Raw genomic sequence first — 19,976 nt, 5'->3', positions numbered from 1 at the left:
CCTCATTGTGCTCTGCGCGTTCTCGCTGGGAAATGCCTACTGCAACATACCCTACACAAGGAATTCCATTGCAGAAACTTTGCAAAGTACACAGGAGTTGAATGGGTCCGCGCCAGCTTCCCAGACATAAACCAGCCTGGAAAGGCCAGCTTAGCCAGGCATCTGTAGGGTCTGGGACGCCAAGTTGGCTAGGAGTCATTGGGGGAAGAGAGGACCAACGCCCCTGGAGTGGCTGGCACATCAGAGACAGCAAGGTGGCCCGAAGCGCCCGCGGTTCCCGGTGGCCCTGGTACAGGGCGTGCGCACAGGGAGCAGGTGCCCAGTAAAGACGCGCGCAGCGCGCCCCCGTCCTCGATCCCGCTTCGCCAGGAGGCGCGGGCCCCAGAGACGAGCCTACGCCGGCCCACCCCCCACCCGCGCCGTTCCGGGGCGTGTCCTACGCCACCCCGACTTCTATATATCGGCCTGCGCGCCCGGGCTGCCCAGATGCGAGCTTAGAGTGGCGACTGGGCGCTGAGGACCTGCTTGCTCGCTGCTCCCATCCCGCCGCCTCATCCCGCGTGCTCCACTCCGCTCCCCTCCACCGAGCCGTCCACCCGGCGCCATGCATCCCGCGCGCCCCGCGCTCTGGGCGGCTGCGCTCACCGCCCTCACTCTGCTCCGCGGACCGCCGGTGGCGCGGGCCGGCGCGGGCGCGGTGGGCGCGGGCCCCGTGGTGCGCTGCGAACCGTGCGACGCGCGTGCGCTGGCCCAGTGCGCGCCTCCGCCCACCGCGCCCGCGTGCACGGAGCTGGTGCGAGAGCCCGGCTGCGGATGCTGCCTGACTTGCGCGCTGCGCGAAGGCGACGCGTGCGGCGTCTACACGGAGCGCTGTGGCTCCGGCCTCCGCTGCCAGCCACGGCCCTCGGAGCAGTACCCGCTGAAGGCGCTACTCAATGGCCGCGGGTTCTGTGCCAACGCCAGCGCCGCAGGCAGCCTGAGCGCCTACCTCCCCTCCCAACCTGCTTCAGGTAAGCTGTCCCTGCCACGTGCGCCACGCGCACCCCCTGGGACCCGGAGAGGGTGGCAGGGAGTGTATCTTCAGAGGTTTGGCATGGCTCATCTTGAAGGTCTTAGTTGGGAAATGGACCCTGGGAGGCGGAGAGGACATCGAAGCCATTGTTCCTCTTGCTTGGTTCTGGTAAGTTGCAAAATGCTCTCCGAGAAAATAGGTAGAATTCCGTGGCAGGACGAGTGGATGGCAAGAGAGACTGCCAGTGGACAGATCCCAGTCACTGGAGAATCTCCTCGCTGAGCACGGATACCTAGGTTTAGAGCTGTGTAGCCCAGCTGTGGACATGGGTTTTCATTCCTCACAAATTAGGAAGAGGCGTGTCTATCCCGACGAAGTGTAGGAATGCCAGGCCAGATCCGAACCATGAAGGTGTTTGTAGGCAGGCACGCTGTTGGAACCAGTACCTATCTTGAAACTTACTATCACGGGCTGATGGATGAAGCAGGATTGTGTCCCAGTTTATCCAAAAACTAACGAGATGAAATTTAGAAGACTGGTGTCTTTGAGACTATGAAACCTAAAGTTCCAAAAGTAAGAACTGCTCAATATCACCAGGAGCTGCAATAGGGTTTGTCGATATAGACAAACCTATGCTCTGCAGTGCCTTCAGGACACAGAGATTGCATGTGGTGTAGAGGATGCAGACCCAGGCTGGTTCCCTGCCAAAGCAGAAATAGAAATGTGAAATGTGACCCAGGAATGTTACTCTTTCTAATCCGACCTAGGTGCAGCAGCAGCAGCAGCAGCAGCGGCAGCGGGGGCAGCGCCAATGAGAAAAATGCAAACGTTTAACAGTCACCCCTCCTGGTGCAAGCCTTGCCAACAAGCAGGCGGTTACTCTAAGGGCATCCGTTGTTCCTTTAGGGGGAGAGAGAGAGAGAGAGATTTAAATGGATTTAGCAGCTGTTGCTCTAAATGTCCAGCATTCTTAGTCAGTCTCAGTTATGTGAGTCAAGTTCTTGCCCGATCATCTGAAGGCTCGAATTCTCCGGTCTGCACGCCCCAGGGTACCAGATGAGCAGCTCCAGCCCCCAGGACTGTCTAGCTGGGTAGACAGTCCCTTTGTGATTTCTGTGGCTGCTGACCTACACTCCGGGGACAGGCAAGTCCTGGTCTGTTCATCCTGGACGGAGAAGCAGGGGATTCCTGGCAAAGCAAGACTCCAGTTGTGTCGCTGACTCAGACAAAGGCAAAATCGTGCCATTTGCCTGTCTGTCTTTGATTTCTAGTGCAGCCTGTGGTATACCAAAAGCAATCTTAAGAAATGCCAACATTGTCACTTTAAGTTCAGCCTCAGTGACCTCTATTAGTAAGCATCATTGAACACTGTAGTAAAAAAAAAAAAAAAGCATGATGCGAGTTTTAATTATAAAAGAGTTAAGTGGCTTCAATATGCATTGGAGGAAAAAAATTATAGTTCTGTGACACAATTACCAATTCCCTGTTTAAACTTGAACCATAATTCTCTCCTAGTCAGCGGTCTAAAGAGAACAAAAATAGGGATAAAGGGAAGTTTAAGAAGTTGCTTCAGCTTCTTGGAAGATAAATACAAATACGATCATTTGCATATTAGCATTTCCTTTATCCCTGTACTTTCAAAAAACCCCACAAACATTAAAGCAAATTGAAACCAAGTCCACAAATTTAATTGTGACCTCCTCAGCCAGGTGCTAGTCTAGACCCTAGGAATTTGTGCTTGAGAAGACAAGGAATTCATTGAGGGTTTGCAGCTAAACCTCAGAGAGCTACTCAGTAGGTGCGAAACAGAGGCTCCTGGGCAGAAGGGCCTTCTGGGATCCTGCAGGTCGGTTCCTCTAAGCGAGGGGAGAATCTGCAACCCTCTGGCAGTCTCTAGAGAGGGAAGCCTTTGCTCTTCTTGGCCTAGAGCCAGAGACCCATATTTTCCTCATGGGCAGGATACCTCAACCTGGCATTTCCTGAGGGGCAAAATAAAAAAGAGCGGCCAGCTGGGGCCCTGCACTTTGCACCCCGACAGAATAAATTCAGAACCAGATGCCAACTGGAACTCCATACTAGGAAAGCTATTGAAGCGCCTTTCTCGGGAGGGAAGGGATTCTGTGGCCATGACATGAAGTTTGAACCTAAAGCTTTAAAGTTCAGAGTTGGGAGTTGGGGGCCAATTATCTGGCCTTGGATTCCCCTGGGGGGGGGGGGGCGGGAATCTTACGGCAAATGAAGTGGCAAATCTGGCTTCCTGTTCAACCACGAGTTTAGTCACATGCTTAGATTCAATTGGATCCTATCAGTTAGGACCGGCTGGCTCCCTTAGCATCTCGGATTCTGAAAGCCAGAAGGCTTTTCTTCCCGCCTCCTCTCCCCTTCTCCATCCCCATCCCCCTCTTCAAGGTAATGAATGCACGTTGGAACCTAGAGGCCTAGCTGTGGGTGATACTATGGCGCTATCTGTATTCTGTGTGCTCCACTGCTGAAGGGGGAGGGTTGGAGTGGGGAAAGTGCACCCGAGATGATGCCCCTCCTGCCCAAAACATAGAATCCACATAGACCTTGAAGTCGTAAGATGTACAAGCAAAAGAAAAAAGAAAGGAAGGAAGGAAGGAAGGAAGGAAGGAAGGAAGGAAGGAAGGAAGGAAGGAAGGAAGGAAGGAAGGAAGGAAGATGTACAAGCACCTCAGAAATAAACCCTCTAACATACCTGCTTCTGGGTCCCAGAAGTGAGATATTTAACATGAAACCAGAGCAGGTAGATGCCAGAATCCTGAGGACAGTGTGCCGCTGGCAATGGGTAGAGAATGAAATCTACTTTACCCATGTTGTTCCCACTCCCACCCCACCCACCCCCAACAACTGTGCCCACGACGGAACACCATTTGGAGTCTGATGTTTTCTGGTCAGCTTCACAATAGCATTCCACGGGGCTTGACTGCCCCCTGCCGGTAGCAGGTGGAGCCTGCTGCTTTCTCATCTGTGGAAGGGCTGGTCCCGCATCAGCTGTGTCATAAAGGCACTGGACACTGTGACTTTCAAATAGATGGCTTCCTAAAGTAATGAAGTCGCAGTGCAACATGCGGTATTCAAGAAAATTGAAAAGCTTCCAATTGTCTTTTTCTTATCTTACTAAGAATTGTTGGATGGCATTGCCTTTTATGTGTGACCTGCTTCTGAAAAGATTATCATTCCACTGGCAGTAATAATTATTTCCTTAACCCCATGCTCTTTCCCAGGGAACGCCAGCGAGTCCGAGGAAGACCACAATGCTGGGAGCGTGGAAAGCCAGGTTGTTGCCAGCACACACCGCGTGACTGATTCCAAGTTCCACTCACCCCATGCCAGGTTGGATGTCATCAAAAAAGGCCATGCTAGGGACAGCCAGCGCTACAAAGTCGACTATGAGTCTCAGAGCACGGACACCCAGAACTTCTCCTCAGAGTCCAAGCGGGAGACAGAATACGTGAGAACTTTTCCTCTTGTTGGGGGTGGGGGGTGAGGGGAAAAGGAAACACCCCAAGAGAGTCTTCATGCCACAAGTGCCAGGGCTCCTGGTTCATAGGTGGGCAGCTTCTCCCTTCCAAGCCCTACTTTCTCTTCAGAGTCTCTTGGGAGGTTCAAGCTGAAGTATACTAGTGAAGAGTGTGGCGGGCCCTGGAGATGGAGATGTGCACTTCCCCCAAGCTGGCTTTCTCTTTGCTCGCTTGCTTTTCCAGAGCCTCCTGGCCTATTCTTAGACCACTTTCCAGGTCCTCTGTCTGCTCTGGAGAGAGCAAAAGAGTCAGAGGGTGATGGTTATTTTCCTGGGACCCTGTGTGAGAAGGTCCCAAGCAGACTGTCCTGGGGAGAGGCACATCACACTGGCCTCCTGGAATGGTCCTGTGGCCATTATGAGACTGTCAAAACAGTAATTGTGTCCCCAGGGTCCCTGCCGCAGAGAAATGGAGGACACACTGAATGATCTAAAGTTCCTCAATGTGCTGAGTCCCAGAGGCGTCCACATCCCAAACTGTGACAAGAAGGGGTTCTATAAGAAGAAGCAGGTGAGTGGGGGCCCCCGGGGTGTTATCTTCCACTGTCTCTGTGGGCTTGGTGGGTAATTACGGTTACCTCCAGGCACCTCACCCAGCGTGGCTCTCTGCTGACGGCGTCCCCTCTTCTGGTGCATGTATGTGTCACTCGGTGGCTTTATAATTGGGCACTCCACAACATGAGGTGCACAACTAGAAGACAAAAGTAAACAGTGCTCGCCCCAGCATGCCCACATTCTGGTGTCCATACAGCAGTCTCCATCAGGGAGCCTATACACTGATTAGATTAGTTCTGCATACTTTCACTAAAGAGACACTACAGATGAGCTTGGGTGCAAGGTCTGAGAGGTCCAGCCTGACCCAGAAAGGGAAGCTCAGTCAACCTTCCCACTTCCCCATAGAGGTTCCAGCACACGCAGGTGTGCATGGATGGATACCCTTACCTACACATGGGTGGCTCTGCAAGAGCCATGGCCGTCATAATTTTGCCCCAGGCCACTAGAACAATACTGGGAAGCCACTTTGGGTCCTGGCTACCAGTTTGCCCTCAGTGTCTGTTAGGGTTTCTGTTGCTGTGAAAAAATACTATGAGCAAAAGCAGCTCGATACCACAGTCCACCACTGAAGAAAGTCAGGGCAGGAACTCAAGGCAGGAACGGTAGCCGCGGAGGAGTAGTGCTTACGGGTTTGCTCCCCGTGGGTTGCTCAGCCAGCTTTTGTATAGCACCAGGACCACCTGCCAAGGGGTAGCCTTCTCCTTAGTAATCATTAATCAATAAATGTATCATACATGGGTTTGTCAGGCTCCTGAGAACATTTTCTCAACTGGAGTTTCCTCTTCTCTAATAACGCTAGCTCCCATAGAGTTGACACAAAACTAGAGCCAGTGCACATGGTATTCACATCCCGGTCTTGTCTCTCTCCCTCAGTGCCGCCCTTCCAAAGGCAGAAAGCGGGGCTTCTGCTGGTGTGTGGACAAGTACGGGCAGCCTTTGCCAGGCTATGACACCAAGGGGAAAGATGACGTGCATTGCCTCAGCGTGCAGAGCCAGTAGATGCCGCTATACCACGTAAGCCAAAGGTCCAGGCCCCCAGGGTCAGCTCCTTCTGAAAGTCGTTGAGGTCAAGGGGGATTGCTAGGAGCAGCTGTGGCCACCAGGTGCCCACCCCTCATCCTGGGCTTGCTGGGCCAGGAGCTGCAGCCAGTCCCACAGAGAGGACGGTAAAGGGGATTGTCCAGGAAGAAGAACATCCTTAACCTAACCACACCCTCAAAGACAGACACCAGAGTCAGTGTGGCTTCAAAAACTCTCAGCTGTGTTCTAAAGTGTGTTCAAATATGCACTGTTTCATATGCCAGCAGGCACTGTGAATGTTTTTAAATAAAACTTTATCCTCAGTAGTCCATTGGTTGGGGCACACTGTTTTCATTCAAGAGAACCTGGCATATTTGATTTCTGAATTAGAGATGTCCCTGGTTTTGTTGTAAAAAATTTTTTTTCTTTTAAAATAAGAATGTTTGTTTAGTTTGTGGTTAGCATGATTTTTTAAGGGATTATTTAAATCTAATAAATCTAATGTAGCACTGATATTCTAAACCACCATTTTGGAGAATATTTAGCATTCTTTTTTTTATGCAGTAAATGAAGGAATTATGGGGAAGAATAAATATGCATTGCTTTCTCAAGACAATTTTCAAAGGCAGAAAAAGATTTCATTTATGGTTAGAATATTTTCCTCATAAGTTGGAAAAACAACTCTAATTATGGATAACACCTTTCACAATGAAAGTATTTTATGGTGTTCTTTGGTCTGTTGAGAAAGACTAGACTGAGGCCCGCCCCCTTGACCATACCACACTGAGCGTATAGGGGCGGAGGCCCTTGGATTTTGGAGGTCATTATTTCAATGTATGTCTCACTCTTTTTCTTCTTTCTTTCTTCTTTTAGTTAATGTGGAGCTCAAATACGCCTTATTTTGCACAAAAGACTGCCAACAACATGATCAGCAGCTGGCTACAGCCTTGATTTATATTTCTTTTTTTTTTGTGATGAACTGAGTAAAAACAAACAAATACACACATACATACAAAAAAAAAAACCAAAGTTTAGACAGATTTCTGAAATGCCTCTGGTCATTTAAATAGTGAGCATGGTCATCTTCCTACTTCCCAGTAGTCAACACAGAGCAGTTTGAGTTTTCCTGTTGCTTCCTATGAAAACCACTCGTGTGGTCCGGGCCACGGATGCCATCTACCCCCTAACTTACCCACCCAGTACAGCTTCAGTGCTGCTGGCCCTCTGCCTTCTTGATCTCAGACGTTCTATGGCTGATGTAGACAAACCCTCTTTCCATCCCCTGTAAATAAGCGCAGGCCCCATGGAGAATGGGGAAACCCCTCACCGGTGACCTGGACATCTGGAAGCATACTCCCGAGGCTCACGGTCCTTACGGTGCCATCTCTGATTAAGGGCCTGGCCCCATATCTGCAAGTGGCCTGATCTACTTGGGAACTGTGGGAGAGAATGTGTGTGGCCTCTCTTACTAAAAATGACTAAGAATGTTCTAGGGCACTCTGGGAGCCCATAACGACAAGGACAAGGACCTTCCTTTGTCGGGCTGAGTCCTGATGACTTGGCCCAGCAGAAGGCCTCAAGTGGGAGGAGCAGTATCAGACTCCATGTTCAGAGATATCACGAATCATGGTGCACTTAGTTCTTCGGATGACTTCAAAAAACAGTGTTTTCTGGTCCAACCTCTGGAAATAAAGTTTGTTGTGGTGTGGGGCTGAGGGGAGGCAGCTTTCAAAAACAAATTTCTTTTCATGTTCCTATCTAAACAGGAAAGAGAAATGGCTTCTTGGAGAGCCTGGTAAGAAAACAGAGAATCACCTGTTTGTTGATCTTGGGGTCCTTTTCAAACTTTCTTTTTAATTCACGCATATATGCAGACAAAAATATGTTCTTAATTGTTAACATTGTATACAACATAGCCCAAATGTAATAGAATCTGTACTAGATAATCCTAGATAAAATGTTAGAGATGCTAGGTGATGTAACCACAGACACGCCCGAGGAAAGGAGCCTGTGTCTAGAGGCTGGGCTGCTCTCCCCAAGGCCAAGGCCGAGAGGTCTGGTAATGCAGGGTGCGAGGAGATTGTCTGCGCCCCACGGGGTGGACTTGTGCTGTACAGAGCTTTCCCTGAGAGCACACAGGACTCTCAAGACACTCTGCCTGCCTATCAGCTTTTCTTTATTTTTTTAATTAAGTTTTTTGGGGAAAATGTATTTTTGAAAAGTTTGTCTTGCAATGTATTTATAAATAGTAAATAAAGTTTTTATCATTTAAGAAAAACAGCCCTTTTGTCTGTTTCTGGGTCTTGAGTCACCTAAAGAAGATTATTCAGAGAGGACAAAATACTCTAGACATGGAAAAATATCATGACCATGAATAGATATCATAGCTGATTCCGTCTCTAACAAAAGAAGCGCAGTGGTACAGTTGTTGTGGCCTCTGTTGGCATCCATGTGACATCAGGCCATGTGCAGAGGAATATCCAGGTCTGGTAGTTTATGTTGGCAGCCTTGTGGTCTAAAGCAGGTCAGTCGGTTGTTCCCACGGCAAGCCTCGCCTTTCGAGTCAGTGCCCCTGGTCTTCAGAGAAGCTTCCCCATGCAGAAGATGAGAATGAGATTGTGGGCCTTTCTGCCACTGGTGTTTGCAGAAGGGGCATTGGCTGAGTCCAGAAGAAAGGGAGAACCCCAAAGGATGCCGGGAGTGCTTCAGTCACTACGGCTTTAGAGTAACTAAATAATAGTTCAAAATAATTCAAGTATGTCCTAGGACCATGACCTCAAAGCCTGTTAGAGCTGTGTCGTCCAACAGACATCTGAAGTGATTGTCATTTGATCGTGTGGGTATTTGGAGATCTGGGGGCGTGCGGTATGACCACAGGTAGGAGCCTGTGAAAGTCACATCGACTGAGATTTAGCTCGACTTCCTGTCTGTTGTATGCACCAGTCCCAGACTGCATGATTGAAAAAGATACACTCACCAGGGGCCTTGATCAATACGCCGGTCCCCTGAGCTACAGCCTGAGGCTTTGACTGTCAGGTCAGACAGTGCCTCTGGTTGCTATACTACAACTGTATACTGCAGGATTGAAAACGATAATGTGTTCATACAGTGACCATAGAAAGCTGTTGCCAGGGAAAGACCCTTGCAACCCTGAGAAACGCTCTTCCCCCTCCCCTCCCAGTTTTTGCTATCCAATACTCTGTTTCAGAGACAAAATTCACCTGGCCAGTTCTGCAGACACAGGGAACTTCAGTGTTCCTGGATAGGCCTGGGCAGAACCTGTTTGAGCCACAAGTGATGCCATACAGACCTGCAGAGTCATGGAGAAGCCTCCTGCTCACTAGCTAAGACCCACCCCGTTTGGCTCTGTTAATCAATCTGTGAGCTATTTCTCCCACCAACTTCTTATTGTCTAACCAAGAAATAAATAAAAAATAAAGTAAAATACTCCCTCAAAGCTCAATTGGAAATCAGGGTTTTTGTTTGGTTGGTTGGTTGGCTGGCTGGTTGGTTGGTTGGTTGGTTGGTTGATTTTTTGTGGGGGTTTTTTGTTTGGTTTTCTTGGTTGGTTGGTTGGTTGGTTGGTTGGTTGGTTGGTTGGTTGGTTGGTTGGTTTTTTGGGGGTTTTTTGTTTGATTTTCTTGGTTGGTTGGTTGGTTGGTTGGTTGGTTGGTTGGTTGGTTGGTTTTTTGTGGGGTTTTTTGTTTGGTTTTCTTGTTTGGTTGGTTGGTTGGTTTGATTTGGTTTGATTTGGTTGTTGTTTTGTTTTATTTTGTTTTTTTGGTGTCACAATGCTAAGAGAGAAAGGAACTCAGCTTGGGTTAAATATTGTTAACTACTAGTGTGGCCTTCAAAAGCTTGAAAGATGCAAGAGTGTTGGTACCCACCACTGCCTTCCTTCTCCCAGCATGCTTCTGTCACCTTTGACGGAGGACAAGAAGACTCAGGCCTATTACAAACAGCATGTTTACTTCTTGTCTCCACAATACTATGCTCTGATTTAGAGATATTGGTTGCAATGATTCTACCAGGGACCTAATGGTGAATTCACTCAACAGGATGTAGGACTGCCACGTGACCATTTTGAGGTCCTTGTGTCTGAGTCAACAGACCCAGCAGAGAGTCCCTGGTGGGTAACAGACATCTAGCCAACTACCATGAGGAAAAGAGACTGTTGCTAAACATCAAGGGTGGAGAAGCTCAGGTCTAGAGCACTGGATCCTGTGAAATGTTTTCTTAGTTACAATTCTTAGACACCCCAAGATCAATAGCCCTGCAGGTCAGGCTGCACCCTCCTCTTAAATACCCCTTATTGTGAGGAAGAATGGCTTTAGGGTGGTGCTTTGCCCTGACTGGTTCCGTTTTAGAGAACTGAGTCAGGATCCATGTGGGAAAGAAATGCTGAGGCAAAGTGCTCATCCTAGTTTGTGCAAGTTTACAGCTGCCAGCTCCAGCAGGAATGGCCAGTTACAGAGTTGCGATTGTTTCAGAGCTGATCAGGAACACTTAAGGAGTACATGAGGGTGTGGGGAGAGCTAGGGAGATGGCTCAGAGGGCGAAGTGTTTGCTGTTTGGGCATGAGGACTGAGTTCTGAACACAGTACCCCACTAAGAACCAGGCGTAGTCATGCACATGCAGGCGGAATGTGTGGGGATGGGGCAGAGACAGAGGATTGCTGACAGAGGTACAGTGCCTTTCTATGATAGCATTCAAATGGTTTTAACTTCATACTGTTTAGGCCGTACAACCCCCCTTCTCCCCCCCCCCCACAAGAGTGGGCATCGCTCAAAGCTCTGCCTCCTCTTCCAGAAAAGGTTTTTGGTTGAACACGAGATTGTTATATCGTGCTGTGAATTATGACTTTACGATTGACTTTATTTGGAGATTAAATATACTTTGATGTGATGAGCCGGGTGGCCAGTTATGGGCCCTGAGGCGCCCAGAGAGTCAATCAAACACAATTCTGACTGTATCTGTGAGTTTGTGCAACTTCTCCCTGACTTGATCCTGAGGACCTTGCTCTAGTCCTACACATTCTGCTTGATGTACGTCACCAGAAGCCCTTGCATTTGAGGGTTTCTAGGGCCCAGCTCATTGGCCTTGTCATAGACAGATGAATACTGCACTTCAATGAGGAGTCTGATCTCTGACTTCTACAGAGGAGAGCAGACATGGATTGGGGTTTAGATAAGGAGTTAGCAGCCCCAGGGAAGTGCCAGGCTGCAGCTACACCACCGACCAGGATGTTCTGACATGGCATCTGCAGAAGTAACCCACAGGGAGGGGAGGCTTCAGCCTCCCTGTCAGACATCAGTAGGCAGGGCTGCAGGCAGCCTGAGTGGGATACTCAGGGACGGACCAAGCGCTATAGAAAGACAGGATATGAGGCCAGGAACCGTTAGCTAAGTGGCAGGGGGTAGGGGGATGAAGTATCAGGCAAGAAAAGCCTCCAGGGTCAGCTTTGAGAAATAGGCAATGTAAGGAGAGAAGACAGCTGTGGTGGGGACTGGTCTGGAAACCAACGAGAAGGAGTGTGTGCTGCTAACCAACTGGGGCAGAGCAGGATGGTGACTCAGAGCAGGAGAGAAGGCTAGAGAACAAAAGCAGTCCAACCTGGGCACTTGGGAGTCTGAAGCAGGGGCATGGCTGTGACTTCTAGATCAGCCTGGGTAAGAGTAAAACCCTATCTCAAAAGCAAAACAACCCAGTGACTACTCCCCCGAATGTGTACTTCAGCTAGAGGAAACCTGGGACTGTTAATAAACTGAGGAGTGCTAAGGAGAGGAGAGGCTGAGGGCCCTGGGAAGAAAGGGAGATGAGTGGGGTGGGGATCTCTAGTCTGGCCCAGACAGAGGCCTGACAGTGCTTGGAAACAAGGCCACGAAGTCACAAAGTGTTGGAGCAAGATGTCCTGTAAACAAGCGAGAACCATCGATCGCACCATCTGTCCCCAAAGCACAGAGCAGGAGTCAGGTGAGGGGAAAGACAAGCAGACTGAGGGAACAAAGACGAAGCTGAAATTCCATAGCATTTCCAGGTAGAATATTTATTCCAGATGTGTGTTTAACAATGTATCGGATGCAGCTTTCCACATTCAGCTTTGGTTACACAGTCAGCATTGGAACTTTCCCAGCAAATGTGCATCAGACCTGGATCTGTGGGATCCGATGAGGAAATCTCCCAGAGCATGGGCTAGCTTTCCTCTGCTAACCCACTGAAAGTGCTCTACCTCAGACTGACTTGTTCTAGGCAGTATCTCTTGGCCCTTTCGAAGCAGAACTTTGGAAGAGCTGAAATATGGTATTTACATGTACGGAGATGAGAAGAGCTTCATGATATATAAATTAATATAGCACAAGAACTGTGTAGAAAAAAATAAACTTACAGTGAATAAATACAAATCTGCTTCATACATCAAGCAGTATGTGGAGTATAAAAACTAGTTCCTGGATATATACATATACACATATATAAAATGGTGTGCTCCAGACTATAAATATACTATATACTTAAATATTTTGTGTGAACATGAAGAAAGAAAAGAACTCCTTTCAGTTATGTGCATTGAAATACTGGTGGCAGTTGGGGTCCCCTCTGGTCTCCAGAGACCCAGGGATTTTCTTTCCGCTCCATGGGTAGACACACCAGCAGATCCCGGCTTCTCCATCCAGGGATGTCTCGCACTGCAAAGACAGAACCGAGGTCAAGACCAGCAGAAGGCAAGAGCTCTGACCACCCTGCCCCGAGTGAGGCCAAGCCTACACTGCTTCCCACTGGCAAGACTCCGCCATGCTGCTGCCCTTCTGGTTTTCAGAATGAAACGGAGACACTGGCTATACGGCACATGTGATAATGACGTCATCCATCTACTTAGTGGTATAGTGTTTTGACAATTATCTGCCTCGTGGCCCTGCTGGCAAAGGAGTCCACCAACAGGTCTCATTGATAAACCACCTCTATCACATAGCTAGGCCTGGCCCTCAGTTTCTCCTCAATGAAACCCCAGAATCTGCCCTTCCCTGAGTCCTAAAGTATCATCGAAATTAAGCCTTGACTTCTTTGATCTCATTTATTGCTAGATGTAGTTCAAAGTACAATAGTGTGTTTCACTGCAGAGTTTGTTTTTATTTGTGGGCTGACAGAAAGCAAGACATCTGTCTCCTACACTGACTGTGTTCCTTTCCTTTAGTTGCAAGCAACTGAAACCTGAATGTCAGCATATAGAGCACACATCTCTGCTCATCTGAGCGAAGGTAACTGATGCCTACTCCTCCCTACTGGCTGAAGTGCTCCTTACTCATCACACTAATGCTTGGTGCTCCCTACTGGCTGAAGTGCTCCTCATTCATCACACTAATGTTTGGTCCTCCCTACTGGCTGAAGTGCTCCTCAGCCATCACACTAATTCTTGATCCTCCCTACTGGCTGAAGTGCTCCTTAGCCATCACACTACCTCTTTCTCGGGACTAGATTCTCCCAACTGCTGCAGGGCTAGATCTCGCTTAAGAAAGCTATCGTGATATGTATTAGGGGCCTATGAATCCTTTGACTTTTAAAAAGCCAGGAAGTTTTACAAGGATCTGGATGAGCAGACCTTAGCCCATGAGAACACACAGGGGTCAAGCTGCCTACCTGTTTGCTGTGATAAAATCCATTCTTGTTGCAGTTTGGCAGATAGAACTTGTAGATTTCATCTCCTGCTTTCTGTTGAGCTGTAGCTAATCTCTCCAGCACTTTATAGAGTTCTCGTTGGCAGGGCTCCTAAAGGGATCATTTTATATCAGCATGAGTCCAAGAGACAGAAAATCACCATTTTAGACAATGACTGGGACAGAGCAGGAGCCCCACCACCTAGCCGTGGTATTCGAGGGCTGTGGGTCACATAGTAGGCCCTCCCCAGGCCTTGTTTCCCATCTGTGTGCAGGACAGGTTGGTCTCAGGCTCGGGCTGTATGGATAAAGGACGGGACACCACTCTCACCCTCCCTCGGTGGCTTAACGACATCGTGGCAAGAGCCTGGCCAGTGGTGTAAAATGCCTCCTGACCCTGGCTATCTGCTGAATAATTGGCTCAGTATCTGTATGTGGAATTTAGCATCGGAAATATCTTGATTTTCAAACATTCGTCCTTGCATTTGACATATGTCATATTGATTGTGGAGCAAGGCATTCATCTGGATAATTTCCAGAGGAAATTCTAAAGTGCCCCTAACAAGGTTTAGTCTTTCAGGTCAATGCCTCTGCTTTCTCTCTACCTTTGGTTCTCTGTCGCCCCCAAGTGGCCAAATTGAAAAATAGCCCGTAAACTAGAAGTTCTTGCTGCATCGTTGAAGGCTGGCACAACTGTGGAGCTGGATGATGGTAACAATTATTGAACGTACTCAGTGACAAAGAAACCTAGACTAAAAATAATGGCCTATTTTATGCCCTGTGTATTTTGCCATATTTTTAAAGAGGCAAAAATACATCAGGGATAGGGGTAGTTCTATGAGCCTCATGCTCAGTGCCCTTTAGAAATTGTCTAGACTAATCTCTTCACTTAGAGGTAGATACACCTGGAGTCTGAGTGCAGGCTCTCACCTTCCATTTCTTGAGGTTGGTGATCTCCCGGGCCCGCATGCTGCCGTAGGTGCTAATGGCGTTCCACAGGATGGGCTGGTCCTCACGGGATGGGACCATCAGGTGGAAGCTCTCCAGGAGCTGCTCCTCCGTCATCTCTGGGCTCTCCGTGAGTGCATCCTCAGAGGCCACCGCAGCCTTTGCCTCTGAAAAGCAACCCCCACAGATGCATGAGCCCCCTGGAGATGCCAGCCCTCCTCTGCACACTCAGTTCTGGCCCTTACAACCAATCTATAATGGCCAGGTGAAACCAGATTTTTTTTTTTTCACCAAGGAATCTTTGAGAACAATTATGACCAAATAGCAATGCTAAGTTTTCTGGGAAAATGGTATATTCTGGGGTGAGACAAGGGAACCCTGTGGCAGAGAGAGTGGGGCAGGATGTAACCCTGAAGACGCCAAGGACTAAGGTCAAGGATTGAGCCCCTCAGCTCTCCTCCCCACCCCACAAAAAGAATCTAGTAAGACCCCAGTTAGCAGGTATAGTTTAGTTAGAAGCAAGGTCTAGAATGCAGCCTTCCCCACCTAAAGCACCATTCTCCTCTTTGCTGGGAGTCAAAAATGCATCAGGGATGGGGGTAGTTCTATGCCCGTGCCCAGCCTCAGGCTCAGTGCCCTTTAAACTTGTCTAGACTAACCTCTTCACTTCGAGACAGATAAACCTGGAGGTCTGAGTGCAAGCTCTCACCTTTCACTTTCCTGCACACTAAGTCACCCCTTGTGCAGCCCCTCGCGGAGGAGGACGCTATCAGATCTCAGCAGAGAAGGCCAACCCCCACTCAGGGGGGAAGCCCGCTGTTAAGGACCATTGGGACAGCTCTAATTTCATTTACTCAAGACTGTCTGATGCCTGCAGCACAGCTTCCCATCAGAATATGGAAGCACGCGGCTCCTCCACACCCACACAGGATGTGCATGCAGCCCAGATGGGGCGATAGGGGCCGGAGCAGAGGAAGAGGCATTTCCCAAGCTTCCTACTACAAACAAACCAGTGCTTACATTCAGGAAAGAGCCTGATTGTCAGACTCCGAGCAGCAGCATACACATCAAACACTGTTTGTCTATAGCAATGAATGGAAGTGAAGGTTTGGGCCTAAATTTTCACATTATGTTCTGTAAACATTTGAGAAGCACATACTGTGTGGCAGGATATATGCTACAAAGGACATTGCAAACCTCCTGGGGGCAGCGGGAGGGCTCCCAACCTAAACCTTCCCGGACCCTCCAGCCATTAGAACCACCAAGGGCAGGACCCACAGAAGGACCCACTTGAGCCAGCACCCCACCCTCCTGGCAGCCCCATAACTCCCTCCACCCCCCCCCACCCCACCCACTGAAAGCCAAGCAGGATCAGTACTACCTAGTCTATGAACTTTTTTCCCTATTCTCCACACTGCGCTGGGCGCTTGGACCACTACTTCTGGGATGTTCCCTCAAAGACCACACAATGATGGCCCTCACTGAAAGATTTACTTGACTCTAATGGCAGAAAAAGCTCATAGTGGGCCTGGAGTGCCTTTGTCCTATCTGCTATAGGTTCCGCATGGGCCTCTGCTAGCCTACGAAGATGTGTGTCCAAGCCAAGAGATCTAGAGGCAGAGACAGGCTGCAGTACCTTCATGCTGGGAGCCGGACGAGGTGCCCGTGGCAGGTGCAGCAGGTTCTGGTACACAGGCTCCCTGACCACGGGTGAGGGCATGCAGGGGACGAGGCTCTCCTGGCAATGCACGGCAGCTAAGTCCCTGGGCACAGCGTGCAGTGGCCACACCGCAGGCAGCACCCAGTGGCAAGGCACATGTTGGGCAGCAGCCACAGCCTGCAGGACGAGAAATCTCGGGGCAAGAAGCAGGCACGGGTGGACAGAGCCCTAGCTTCTCAGCAGTGCAGGGAGCACAGTGCCATGGCTGGGGGGCTCCAGCGGCCACACCAATCTGGAAGGACAGGAGAATCAGGAACGGCCAAGAAACAACAGTTAGAAGCTCGGGCATCGCAGCAAGGTTCAGTAGGCTGTGGACCAGACTCTGGGCAGGCGCAGGCGTTCAGTGGTCACGACTTTCTGAGTAGATAGTAGTGGCACTGGTGGGCACAGCTCTCTGGGCAGATGGCCGTGTGCAGTGTTCAGAGCTCGCTGGATATGTGTCTCTCGGCGGGCAGTGGACCATGCTGCCTGGTCGTCCCCAGAGCCTTATGAAGGGCTGGCTCGACAGCACTGGTTAATGATTGTCAGGGCAGCGTGCTAGAATCCCAGTGTTCAAAATAAGTTTGTTTTGCTTGTGAACTCTGCAGAAGGCGTGGGTGGAAGGGGGTAAAGGGATGAGGTCTCCTACTATGTTTGTCCTGTTGTGATGGACTGGAGCTAAAGTCCAGTTCCATCAGTAAGCTGGAAGCTAGATGGGGGAGGGCACTTGTTTTTGTTCAGGGGGAAATCAAAGACCTAGACTGGCAGGCTCATCAATTGAAGTCACAGAAAACCTACAGGACTAAGGAAAAGAAAGAACGATTAGACCAAGAAGGCTTCAGGTCCCAAAAGGAGGGGAAGAAGCAGAGTTCTCCATGACAATACCCACTGTCCTTTCTCTCTCCTCCCTAAGAAGCCTCTAGCCACCAAGGAAAGAAACCTGTAGTCCACCTCTTGGCTGTAATTAATTCCAAAAGAACAATTGTACCTTTAAAGAGGAGAAAGGCCCAGGGCCCCAGGGAACTGGCCTATACCTCCAGACCCAAGCTGTCTCTGACAATCTAACAGTCTAGTTTAATTGAGATGGTTATCAATGATCAAGTCTGACAGCTTTTTCATTCTTTTATATCACAAGGAAAACTTCAGAAATGTTTAAGGACAATCAGAAATAGGACTCACCCTGGAACCTCCCCAAAACTTCCCAGAGAAACTGATCAGGGATGCCCCCCTTGCATATGAACATCTTCTATGTCCCCCAGGTCTAGATTTTGTCTCCCACCCACCTTCATGTCTACCTCCTGACCTGGGTGCTAGCTCAGAGCAACCAAGCCCTAGCACTGGCTTGGGGCCTCTTGTCTTGCCCTTTGTGGTATTGGTTTGGAGCGGGTGGAGCCCTGAAAACTGTGCTGTTCCACAGTGGTGCGTGCCTATCCAGCCCCTCGATGTCTTTCTTTGGACGGGACATTTCAGAAAGCTTTGGAGAAATCAACCTCAGCCCCAGGCTCTAGAGGAGGACATTGAAGGCAAAGGTTGCAGGAGATTTTAGGTCAAGGTCACAGAGACTGCCCTGGAACACCCTGGACAAAAGAAACCTCACATCCCTGTGGCCCAGCAGTCCATCACTGCACCCCGTAGCTGAGCCTTGGGGAATGGCTTCCTGGATGTCTTGACTAAAGCACTTTAAGCACATATGCACCAGTGCTTCGCCTACCAACATTTTTTCTCTCATTCAAAGAAACCAGTATAGGTACAGTAGTAGTAGCCAGCTGGCTTTTTAATTCGAGGTACAGAAAAAGCCCTACCACATAAGGAATACAATGCTAAGGATCAGAGACATGGGCCAGTGGGTCACGATGAGCAGCACATTGACCAGAAGAGAGAACTCATGGGATGGAAGTTGAGGAATAGTGGTGGGGAGGTAGGTTATGTCAGGTAAAGGCTGAGGAAGAGTCCCCATAGGGGTAGAGAATTCATCACAAAGCAAAAGGCAGCAGGTGCAGGCTGACCATTCACATCCGGCCACAGAAGCACCTTTCTTGTCTCCCTAGAGGGACAGGAGACTTGTACTTTCTTCTGCCACTGCCACTGCACTGCCTATGGCCATCACTGAAGGTGCTGGGTGTTAAGAGAAAGGACTTCTAACGCTTAGAGGCCAGAAGTCTGCAAAAGCCTGTGGCTACAAATGATAACATGGACAGAGCTCACTCCACAGTTGTCCCCTACGTGGCCTAAATGTCCACAGTTGGACACTGGATAAGGACGTCCTGGAGCGGTTCCTGAAAAACTCAGCTCGTACGGAGCCATGCAGAGCAGTTCTGTTTTCCCTAATAGAGAATCTTTACAATAAGGTGCTCTTCAATTAAGTAAAACCTCCCCAGTAAGAAACACTGGGAGGCTGCGAGATGTGCTGAGCAAAATCAGCTGTGATGTATTGAATACCTTGAGAAGAATACAAGACAACAGCAGACAGGATGACTACCAGGAGAGGGCGATTCAGGAGCCCGAGAGCAGATTGGTTTTTCCTGTGCCCTTTTTGTAGCCTTCTGGATCTGCACCATGTGCTCATAAAAAGAATAATCACACTGGGCTACATATGTCGGTGTGGGACAGAGTACCTGCCTGACATGCACAAGTTCTTACTCTGCATGGGTTCGAATCTCCAGGCCTGAAAAAGGGAATTTGGAATTACCCTGATACCCATCCCTAGCTCTGTGGCCTCATGAAAGTGACTAGACTTGGCAAAGCCAGATTTTACTCAACTTGGAAAGTTTCCCTAAAAGGGCAGCTGGGCCAACATCTGCCACAGCAGATGGAGAAAGGTCAGGTGACAAAGTTGTTTCCAGATAGATACTCATGATATCTGGGAGTGTGTCTCTGATTACGTTTGTTTGTTTGTCTGTTTGTCTCTGTGTGTGTGTGTGTGTGTGTGTGTGTGTTTGAAACAGGGTGTCACTGAACAGTCTAGACTAGACTCAAACACATAGTAATCCTCCTGCCTCAGTTTCTTGAACTACCATGCCCAGCTATACCACTTTTTTTTCTCTGACAGAAGTGCCCCAAATTCAGTACCTTGTTAAGGAATTGAGAAACTGATTTCCACTTTAAAACATTTTTTTAATTTTAAATAAATATTCACTTTTTAAAAGAGTTTAGTTTTGATTATCTGTATGGGAAAGGAATTTGTGTGCATGTGAGTGCAGGTACCCTTGGTGACCAGAAGAGGGTGTCAGGTCTCCCTGCAGCTGGAGTTCCAAGTGGTTGCGAGCCACCAGACAAGAATGCTAGGAACTAAATCCATGTTCTCCGCAAGAACAGTGTACCGTCTCTCCAGCCCCTGATGCTTAACTGGAAGCTATTTGAAATGAATAGATTGACTGTGAAGTCCCTGAATAATTTCATTTCTGGAAGCTCTGAAGTTTCCCTAGACTTCCTCAACTTGTAATCGCTGTCAGTAGTTGAAATGTTTCCTTAGTGAAACACAGGAAAGGTACAACAGTGACAAATATTTGTGTCTCTCTGCCAGGCTATAGTCCCAAATAGTTTGCCCCATT

The 19,976-nt window shown here is 49.0% G+C and overlaps 2 protein-coding genes across 2 annotated transcripts; one reads left to right on the top strand and one right to left on the bottom strand.

Moving 5' to 3' along the window:
• The first annotated feature begins 474 nt into the window (after positions 1 to 474).
• On the top strand, positions 475 to 8,408 carry Igfbp3 (insulin like growth factor binding protein 3). Its single transcript, XM_052198771.1, has 5 exons — positions 475 to 1,010; positions 4,258 to 4,484; positions 4,945 to 5,064; positions 5,982 to 6,122; positions 7,002 to 8,408. The coding sequence occupies exons 1-4, from the start codon at positions 605 to 607 to the stop codon at positions 6,105 to 6,107; spliced, it is 879 nt and encodes a 292-aa protein (XP_052054731.1). The 5' UTR covers positions 475 to 604; the 3' UTR covers positions 6,108 to 6,122; positions 7,002 to 8,408.
• Positions 8,409 to 12,194: 3,786 nt separating this feature from the next.
• Positions 12,195 to 16,882, bottom strand: Igfbp1 (insulin like growth factor binding protein 1). Its single transcript, XM_052198787.1, has 4 exons — positions 16,363 to 16,882; positions 14,709 to 14,893; positions 13,762 to 13,890; positions 12,195 to 12,812 (listed from the first exon to the last, which is right to left on the bottom strand). The coding sequence occupies exons 1-4, from the start codon at positions 16,733 to 16,735 to the stop codon at positions 12,681 to 12,683; spliced, it is 819 nt and encodes a 272-aa protein (XP_052054747.1). The 5' UTR covers positions 16,736 to 16,882; the 3' UTR covers positions 12,195 to 12,680.
• Positions 16,883 to 19,976: the final 3,094 nt, after the last annotated feature.

Source organism: Apodemus sylvaticus, chromosome 11 (genome assembly GCF_947179515.1).
Source record: "Apodemus sylvaticus chromosome 11, mApoSyl1.1, whole genome shotgun sequence".
Taxonomy (NCBI): Eukaryota; Metazoa; Chordata; class Mammalia; order Rodentia; family Muridae; genus Apodemus; species Apodemus sylvaticus.
Note: the sequence above shows the minus strand (reverse complement) of the source record. Positions and strands in the feature narration are given on the sequence as shown.

Bases quoted from the DNA above. Each gene is read 5' to 3' on its own strand.
- Igfbp3 (XM_052198771.1), top strand. From the start codon at position 605: ATGCATCCCGCGCGCCCCGCGCTCTGGGCGGCTGCGCTCACCGCCCTC. The intron at 4,485-4,944 runs GTGAGAACTTTT...TTGTGTCCCCAG, and splicing joins CCAAGCGGGAGACAGAATAC to GGTCCCTGCCGCAGAGAAAT. The intron at 5,065-5,981 runs GTGAGTGGGGGC...TCTCTCCCTCAG, and splicing joins GGTTCTATAAGAAGAAGCAG to TGCCGCCCTTCCAAAGGCAG.
- Igfbp1 (XM_052198787.1), bottom strand. From the start codon at position 16,735: ATGCCCGAGCTTCTAACTGTTGTTTCTTGGCCGTTCCTGATTCTCCTG. The intron at 14,894-16,362 runs GTACTGCAGCCT...GTTGCTTTTCAG, and splicing joins GTCCGGCTCCCAGCATGAAG to AGGCAAAGGCTGCGGTGGCC. The intron at 12,813-13,761 runs GTAGGCAGCTTG...CTGTCTTTGCAG, and splicing joins GATTTTATCACAGCAAACAG to TGCGAGACATCCCTGGATGG.